The 10,000-nt window shown below is 38.5% G+C and overlaps 2 protein-coding genes across 3 annotated transcripts in view; one reads left to right on the plus strand and one right to left on the minus strand.

Moving 5' to 3' along the window:
* Nucleotides 1-10,000, plus strand: part of LOC138949337 (uncharacterized) — a 79,615-nt gene that overhangs the window by 25,101 nt on the left and 44,514 nt on the right. For both annotated transcript variants that reach the window (XM_070321133.1, XM_070321139.1), the window contains exons 12-13: nt 277-435; nt 1,160-1,302. In XM_070321133.1, coding sequence (XP_070177234.1) covers nt 277-435; nt 1,160-1,302 — 302 coding nt within the window. The remainder of the gene's footprint in view (nt 1-276; nt 436-1,159; nt 1,303-10,000) is intronic.
* On the minus strand, nt 5,579-9,128 carry LOC138949360 (uncharacterized). The gene is made up of 3 exons (XM_070321170.1): nt 8,708-9,128; nt 8,198-8,346; nt 5,579-7,090 (listed from the first exon to the last, which is right to left on the minus strand). The coding sequence occupies exons 1-3, from the start codon at nt 8,839-8,841 to the stop codon at nt 6,996-6,998; spliced, it is 378 nt and encodes a 125-aa protein (XP_070177271.1). The 5' UTR covers nt 8,842-9,128; the 3' UTR covers nt 5,579-6,995.

Here is a 10,000-nt window from a genome sequence, read left to right on the forward strand (position 1 = left end):
GCCTTGTTACCTGTCTTTATTGTGTGATTGTGCTGTAATGTGGGCCGATAAACTTAAGGTTTATATATATATATATATATACTCGTGTAAGTAGGATTTCCTACTGAAGACATATACCAGTAGGAGCACCAGCTGGGTGTAACACCGAGCGTAACAGAGAGTTCTTAAACGTTAAGGGTATCGCTAGTTTATGTCCCGAGTGGGTTTTAAGTCCCGTGAGGACGTTACGATTTCTATTTCCTCAAGCCAATCAACATTGTCCATCCTTTTCCCCAGAAACCGGAGGGCCTGATCCCCCTACTGGAGGACGAGATCTCGACCAACGGCAGTGACCGGGGCTGGGTGGTCAAGTGCGGAGGGCGTACCAACCCCTCCGATAATTTCACCGCCATTGCCGCGCACACTGCCTTCAAGCTCACTCACTACGCCGGGCAGGTAAAGGATTGCAATTGAATGGCACGATTTTACATTGGACAATTTTGTAATCTTGAAAATAGGTTCAGCCATTGTATTGCCAACGCTCAGAACAACATTGAGATTAAATGTGACAATGAAATGCTTTAAAGAAAGACAGTTAAAAGAGCATTCCGCTGTTAGCTTAAGGGCCTAAACATTACAATAGCGCAATACAAATATTCACTTATGACAAAATACTAAAACCGGTGTAATAGGAGTCAGCATGTATGATAATTCCGAACATCATGTTATATATTCGTCGATGACACTATTGAGGTTGCAAATATGTGACCCTCCACCACGAAATGAGTCGCATGTCACCTTTGCATGATTTTCAAATTTTTACATTTTCTTAAAGAGTGTTGTATGCTCTATCCAGTGGTGAAACCCGTTTTAGAAAAGAGCGAAAACTTTTCGAGTTATAAGCCTGTGACTAAGGTGACCCTCACACTGTTACCACAGTTCCCCCGGACTTATGTCAAGCCTAGCGCTGAACCGCGCGAGGTGACATGCGACTCATTCCGTGGTGGAGGGTCACATATGTTGCACGTTTTCAAAATTGTTTTGCTGGAGTACACACTGTGGGGTGGATAAACTAGCATTTCAAAGTCCATCAATGTATCAAGAAGTTCATGAACTAAGGTCTGGAATTAGGGAACCATGATCAAGATGCATGCCGGGAACATGCAACCTTGTCTGTTAGGTGGAGTACACGGCGGAAGGATTTGTGACTAAGAACAGTGACACTCTGCCCCACAATCTGCGTGAAGTAGTCCTGCGGAGTGAGAACACTTTCATCACGGAGTATTTCAGCATGGGGAGTGATGCGGCCGCCGCTCTTCATAGGTATGTGTGTTGATGAGAAAGATATGAATATGCTTTGTTTCAAACATCTATTATTCGCTTTAAAGTATGTGGCGATTTAAGTTGCTATCGTGTAGCATTTCTTTCCATACAGGAGCATACGCATTTGTGTGTGTGTGGTTTTGATGTGTGCTGACATTGAATTACGAGTTTAAAGGTGTTTTATATTCTTGTCTTTAAACTTCGTATTTTGCTTGTGTGTGCCTATTACATGATTGTATTTGAGGTTGCTTGCTTACACTGCCGGAAGGTACGGAGACAATCTAAATGCTGGTCTGAGAGAGAAAAAACAACAACACACGAGCAGAGATACAAGGAAACAAGATCCTTCAACGTTTTCTGACACATTTGATCTTCAGAAGTACACGGGATATTGCTTGCACCGCACGGTTATCCTTGGCATTCGATGTCAGTAATCCAACAAAATAAGGGCACACATTTGTGGCCCACAAACTGCAAATGTGCCTCATAAATTTTTGGGCTTATTTTTGTGGGGCACATTTTGTTTTTGTGGGCCACAAACTGTATTTGTGGAGCGTAAAATAAGGGGCACAAATTAAGCTTCATAAAAAATAAAGACAAATATTTGTGGGGCTTAAACAGCGTTTTTGCCCCAAAAAAGATTGTGGGCTCTTTTTTTTCCTCCATATTTTGGACGTTGAGCGTGGTTTGTCAGACCTATAGCGTTTCGGTTTTTAGTCAAGTTACAAAATGGCGGATCAAGGCAAGGAGCGAAGGTGATCAGTTCGGAAAGAATCTCCAATGATGTTTGCTAATGCGAGAGAATTGGGACGGGCGAACCTTTGCATATTAACCAGAGGTAAGTTTCCATGTTTTGTTTTATACTTAGAGTTGGTCTTTGAGAGTATGTGTTGCAACATGTGTCACTCCGCTCACTGTCACTGACAGTGTCAGTGTCAGTCTCACTGACAACAACATTGGATGTACCTGTACGTGTATGTATGTATCCTTGCCTTACGTCAGGTACGAAGATAGTTGCCCTGTACAGGGATTTCCTCATTAATGTGAAGAAGAAGAAGAGTGCCACTGCCACGTTTTTGCAACCTCTTTTTGACCCAATTGGAGATGCATGAGTCATAATATTTTAAAAATTCTTTTTTTTTAAAGATTGAATCCAACTTCCAAGACAGTGAATAACAAATCAAAGTTAGTGCTGGTCAAATGTTTTAATGCTAGAATTAAAAATAGATAACCTTCTCGGAATATAATTGCAAGCAGGTTGGAGGCTAGTTCAAGAATCAAATTGCTGACTTACCCAGGCTGGCTGGTTACAGTGCGTTTCTTTGAAAGGCAATTGGTACTTCATCTATTATTTTATTGCAGGTCTCCTCTCAGCTTAAAAAGCCAACCGATTGCTGCATGGCCAGCGACGAATCAGGTAAAAGGTGTTATTATGTACAACTGTCAGTGTCAGTGTTATGACATACATTGTGTTTTTTCCTTCCCCTCTCTCTCATTCTCAAGTTCTGGTCAGAATAACTCATGTGGAGGTGTGTGTGTGTGACTGTGAGCAAGACTGTGAGAGAGTTTTGTTTTTTATAATTCAGGTTCAGGGATAATAATAAAATAATGAACACCTACTGACTTAGACTCCAAACCACATAACTGCGCGAAGCTCTTAGCCTTATTTCACCAGTATGGTGATCAGTTCCTCCCGTATTGGAACCATTACTAATATACTAGAAGCGCATGACTTTCAGTGTGTATGTTTGATTTAAAAAAAATGCATTGCAGTAAACACTGTCACTGTCAGGATATAATTATCTCAATGAAACTGTGTGTCAAGTTCTATTATTACTTTCCTTTTTTGAGTATGTATAACATGTATATATGTATGCATGTGTGTAGAGCACAGAGAGAGTAAAACTTTAAAAGGAAAATAATAATAGAACTTGACACACATGATTCCTATGATAATGTAGGACAGTGGCATTGATATCTTTCCAGAATAATATGTCGTTTTACATTCAGTGAAATTTTGACTGAATTAGTGAACTGAATGTATTCAAATAGGGTGACAGACATACAATGTAGACAAGTTGAAGTTGTAATATGTGTGTACATCACTACATGTTCTGTAGCTTACAAGTTACATTGAAAACAGCCTTGACTACAATGGAAATCCACTTAATTAATCACTGTCTTTGGGGTTCCAACAAAAATCCGACGCAGTAGGGGGATGAGGGCGGGGGGGGGGGGGGGGGGGGGGGGCGGGGGAGTCGGGGGATTTTATTTGAACTTGTCTACCAGGGAAAAAGAATGTTTACGCTCTTGGCATTTATGTGGGTTTAGTGTGTGTATGTGTGTCAGTTACATACACAACTTACTCCTTACTCATACTTAGACTTGTTCTTGTCATTGTGTTTAAGATCCGTTCCTTTCTCATTCATTTGTCAGTAGTGACTGAAGATGACGAAGACCTGGCCAGTGAATGTGGATGAAAAGCAGTGCTATCCAAGTCCAGCTATGATCGATGGGGAAACTACAGCAACAGCCGCAGAGGATCACCGGACAAAAAGAACTGTTTCCCAGTTTTGTACATTTTGTCAATGTTTTAAAGGCCCTCTACGCCTCATTTAAAAAGTTGTCCTATCGTTTTGAACTGAGCGCTGTCATTGTCCGATAAGAACTCCATTCCTTTGGACGGCGCAATATTCTATTTTTTTCTCTCAAGATACACATTTTCAAAAAGAGACCGAGCGCTGAAGTTGTGCATTGCGGATCTTGCGTTTTCGGGAATTCCAAACTGTTTGTGATATGAGCTGTTTGGGTACACCTGTCTGCAGCACATTAAAGTTAGGAGTACGGGAGACAACTCCAACTGATCATAAGTCTTTTGTCTGCTTTTGTTTTCGGTTCGAGACATTTTGACGAAGCGCATTGAATTATGCCACCGAAATAAAACTAAGGCCTGTCCACTTACAAAAACTGCTGAGTCAAAGTACAGTAAATCTTACATTTTGTTAAGGAAATGTGCGACAGTAAAATTGAATTCGTAAAATACATGGAATAACTTGTTTTTCTGCATACAAATAAATAAAACAATTGTGAATACTTCTTCTTCTTCTTCTGCGTTCGTGGGCTGAAACTCCCATGTACACTCGTGTTTTTGCACGAGTGGATTTTTACGTGTATGATCGTTTTTACCCCGCCATTTAGGCAGCCATACGCCGCTTTCGGAGGATTGTGAATACTGATCGACGTAGAGTGCCGTTGCTATGGAAACAGTCGTTACATTGAATTTCTTGGAAACGGTTTAACAGCGACATCATACATCAGACATTCCTAATATTTGGCACAAAGATACACATGTATCAATCTACAATCATATAGAACGATTTTTGACAACAGACTACAGTTGAATTTTAATATCTTTTGTCATAAGGATGAACACATTTCTTACTGCATATTCATTACAATAATTAATTTAAATTCAACTGTAGTTTTTAACAAAAAACACCTTCTTTATGATTGTAGATATAATACATGTGTATCCTTGTGCCAAATATTATGAATTTCAGATGTATGATGTTGCTGTAAAACGTTTTCTAGAAATCCCATATGGCGCTGTTAATGCTAGTTTCCATAGCAACAGCAGTCTATATACATCCACAATGTTTTTATTCATTTTAATAAGTCACTTCAAGAATTACCCAGAAAACCAAGTTATTCCTTGACTATTCTTCAAGTATAAGTTTGGTAATTTTACTGCCGCACATTGCCTTAAGTTATAAAATGATAAATAGAGGGTTCCAGTAACATACCATTCTTCTTTATTGATTATGAACTTTGGAAGGTTAGATGTTGGAATCGTGTTTTTTTTTAAATATTTCCTTGATGTGTTGTAATAAGATCAACCGTCTGCTTGGACATATACTAAAGATCCACTACCTGGCTGCTGTCTGCGGAAAATCGATTAATTCATAGAAAAATATGCCTTACAGGGAAGCAGCTAGCCAGTTGACTGTACATGTGTTTGTGTAGAGGTGTTCTTATTGCATGTTTAAGCCAGGACAGATGGTGACCTGAAACATTTACACATTACACATGTCTGCAGGACTGCTACTTTAAGCTTAGGTGCAAGTGTGATGATATATTTGTTTGACTGATTATGGGCATTAAAATAAAACTCAAAAAGAATACTTAAACTTGAGATCTGATTTTGTGCGTGTCTGTGTGTGTGTGCGCATGAGGGTGTGTGTGGGCCATTTGACATACTTGCAGAAGAAACCAACAGAGGTGACTGATAAACTGCATTTATTAACACAAAGAGGTAAACAAAGTGAGTTCACACATTTCACAGAAGTAAGAAAAGGCAGTCTCATTTGTGTGATAGTCTAGGAATACCAATGCATTCACAATAGTTAGTACTCGCATGAATGGCCCAAGAAAAATATAGGCTGAGAATGCAAGTTCTAATTTGGCACATTTGTACAAGTAGCTGCATCCGCTAGACATATATCCATCTTACAATAAAAAAAACAACTTGTGGTTAGGACATGGGCCTGAAAATCTCAAGGTCCTAGGTTCGAATCTCTGCAGAGGCATTTACTTTTTCCCCTCAGTTGAAATAAAAATGCTCAATCGAGAGATTGCAACCGTAAAGTTACCAGCGTAAAAGTAAAGCGTTGAATGCAGCTGTAAAGGTCATGCCAGCAGTGTGGGTCAAGATTCAGGCCGCCTTCTATGCACAGAATTCTGTGTAGGATTGTCAGCTCTATCTTTACAAACACATAATCCCCAATAGTCATACATGTAGCTGTAAGAAATAATTTTGTTTAAAACACTTATGCCTTTTGGGGGAAATAAATTAATAAGAAAAGACATCACCACACTAAGAAGTCAGGGTGCTGACTTTTGCTATATGACTAAGTGGAAGGATTTTCTTATCCCATGCAAAGAGCCTGATAAGGTCTGACACAGTGAGGCAAAGTGTTTTAATGAGGCAGAGCAGGCCTTTAAAAAATAAGTTCACCACATCCAAGTGAAAGACACAATCTTGGCAGTGCATATATACACATGACTGTATTACAAAAGCAACATTACACAATTTACAGCACAACATAAGAATGAATTGAACGCATCCAGGATGCACCAGAACAGGGACCTATATTATAGGTCTATGACCAGAACAACCCAAAAACAGAATCAATAAAAATTTGAAACAAGATAAAGTACTGACAAGGATTCAAAGGAAGAAAAAGTCTTGGGTTAACACATTTCATGTGCATAATGCAGTTAAAAGATCTAAATTCTAATATTGCAAAAAAAAGTCTATACATGAACACGCATTGACAGAAACATATACACACATCTCCCAAAGCTAAGCATGTGTGTAAAATACTGCCTGTGAACAGCTTAATTTAAAGCACTCAAACAACATAAAAAGATAATACCACTTTATGTAGTAAAAACAAACAAACCGCTGTTTGCTGTAAGTAAATATCTGCATACCAAACACTACCTGTATTTAGCTGAATTGACAACTTACATAAGTTACAATGTACCCTTGATCCACACCGCGCCACACATTATTTGTGTAGAATGTTATTGTTAATGTGTTACATGTTCATTTCACCACTAAGGCAACAGAAAACCTCTGTAAGTGTAAGCATCTTCAGATGGACTATATCAAAGCAGTTCTGGTAGCTCCGTCAGCACAGAATGGACTGAATCTGATCATCACCCCCAGCAAAGCCGGGCACCACTCTGCAAGCTGCCTGCACGTCATATCTCGGCACCTCACTTCCTGGAAAATAAAGAAAATGTATTACTGAGCACATTCAGACTTTGCTGTGCGCTGATGGGGATATGTTTTTGGTATTGAGAAGAGGGTGTGTGGTGGGGGTGGGGGTGCAGGAAGGTAGGTAGGAAGTAATACTTGTTCTTCACACAATCAGTGGGATGGAGAATGGTGTGGGTGATACTGACAGTGACAACTATTAACTAAACTGTAAACATTGTTCTGTATTAGTACAGGTGCCATCATTCCTTTCTGTGAAAACCATTTATTTATATACTTTCATCATTGAAATTAAAAAGAAAATCTTTCATCATTAAAATTAAAAAGACTTCCTCACAAGAACCTTTCTAACGACATGATATCTTGTTATGCTGCTGATGTGAGCGGTTTTTCTGACATGTGATGGAAATTTACATTTTTTTTAATTGACAGCATGAGCCCTCATCCCACACACATTCCCTATATAGCGTTGACATCTTACAGTTTTGTTGAGAAATGTGATGTGAAGTCATTCAGAAAATTCTAACTCTGCGCAGGGGCAGTCAGGGTGTTGAATGTAGAAGTAGGTATCCAAGTACACAGGTGGTATTACAATTTACATTTTAACTCTTATTCCATCTATAAAAAATAAAAAAAACTGGCCAGATCTGTGATTGTGAGCCAAGGAAAGGACTGACTGTATTTAAAATAATTCCAGTAATGAGTAAATCTTTCATTCTAGCTATTTCATGATTTACTTTCTTGCATCACAATAGTTCAATGTTCAAAAACAAACAGCATAATGCACTTTATGAGTATAGGGTTGCAACAAACTTTAAGATGGGAAGGAGAGAGAAAATAAAGATATTTGTAGATTTTGTATACAAAGTACATCATACCAATTACCATGCACAGTATTATTATGCATCTTCAAATGTATGAATAATTTCATCTACAAAGTACTTGTAAATGTAATACAATTTACAAAGAACAAAAGACTGCTGAATTATCTACATCAGTACATGTTTTTAGCTTCAGACTACCATCACCAATACCTAATGTTACATATAATAAATTTTACCATACAGATTTGACAAGCAAAAGCTGTAAGTGGTAAATAAATGTGTAACTTACTCTTCAGGGGTAGTCTGTAATGTAAAGCACCACGCCAAGTCATCCTGATACCTCTCCAGTACATGTATCCATGTTTAAAGGTAAACTGTTGGAACTGGAAGACAGGAGCTGTATGAATGATGCACATCATCTCTGGTTTCTCGGGAGGCCTGAAAAAAACCATAACAATATTTAACATAACTATTAACATGTCTTGAAAATGAAATAAGTACTATTTCAACTTCACTATCAGAGCCAAATCACTCACTAATTCAGTAATTGTTTTGTTTATTCTTTTACAACCATAGTTCATACACTGATACAGCAGCAATTGATTCTGTGCATACAGATTAAAGATCAAGAATTTTCTAAACTTGAGTAAAAAAAAACACAACAAGCACACACTCTGTGACTCACAGTCATACCCAGTTACTCAGTAACACACATATACACAACAGATGAATCTTGCTCAGTTCTACAAAGACCACGTTTGCAATGGTCATGTCTTGGATTTTAAAAACAATAACTTACCTGCTGGTTGATCCAAACCGATGATTGAAAATCAGTGAGAGGAAAATGTCCTGTAGTGTAGAACAGTGCGATTCATCGCCAACCTCCCCATTCAAGGCAAACCGTGTCCAAATCAGCAAAATCAGCTGTACCATTCACATCCCGATTGAATTCCTGGTAATCTTGAACTTTAGCTTGTTACATTCATAGCTCATAATTCAGAGGCATTTAAGTCTCCAAATTTGTAGAACCTGCACTTGTAATCATAACAAGTCATTTTAGATCCCTTTGAAGTTACGGAATGAACTCCGATGAACTGTACGAATGCATTTCATTTACATGGGTCAAAGAAGGAATTATCCGTGTGAGCGAACAACTCTTTGTCTCCCGACAACTCTTTCGTGTAAATGATGTCCCATGGTTGACAACGTACGTCATTTTCGGTGCATTTTCGTCGATTGTACAACCAAATTAATTAATTATGCTTAAGTTTGGAGCTCAATCCGTCAATTAATTTCCCGACAAATGTTCTTTGGCTTGCTTACATGGACTTGTATCAAAAATAAGTCAAGAATGTCACTGGATTCTGAGCTATGAATTCAACACGCTAAAGTTCAAGATTACCCAATTCCTTCAGAAGGGCAGTCAGGGTTTCAACTTCTATGTCGATATATTTCTCTGGTGGACGTGTTGAACTGCCAAATATTAGATTGTTTTCAATGTCAGTAACGACGGCCGCCATGTTTTTTCGTCATCAATACTATTCATGTAATCCACTAAGGAAGAGCGTTTTATTGTGTTTTAAAATCGACTTCTCGCGAAAGTGATCAATCGAATTTTATGGTCCACAAAAACTTGCTTCATTTTTTATTTAAGGACTACTTTTATTTGCCTTTATTTTTATGGCGCACATTTTGTGCCCCACATTTTGTTTTGGCCTTCATTTTGTGGTCCACAAACTGGAAATGTGCCCCACAAATTTGTGGGCTTATTTTTGTGGTCCACAAACTGAAAATGTGCCCCACAAATGTGTGGGCTTATTTGTTGGATTAATGACATCGAATGCCAAGGATACACCGTAATAGATACACACCTGCAACGATTTACTCGACATTTAACTGAATTACCGTAAATGGTTGAACCGGCCTCGCTTTTTAGAGTCCCGATTATTTGTTGACATATTTGTCAAGTGCTGTCGATAACACAACATACATTATCAGACAAAATTAATCGTGTTGGAGTTTAGGACATTTCGGAATCTAATCTGAAATCTATGAAATGACAACGCGAGAACCACTGTCAGTCTATACTAGT

The sequence above is a fragment of the Littorina saxatilis genome, linkage group LG1 (genome assembly GCF_037325665.1).
Source record: "Littorina saxatilis isolate snail1 linkage group LG1, US_GU_Lsax_2.0, whole genome shotgun sequence".
Classification (NCBI taxonomy): domain Eukaryota; kingdom Metazoa; phylum Mollusca; class Gastropoda; order Littorinimorpha; family Littorinidae; genus Littorina; species Littorina saxatilis.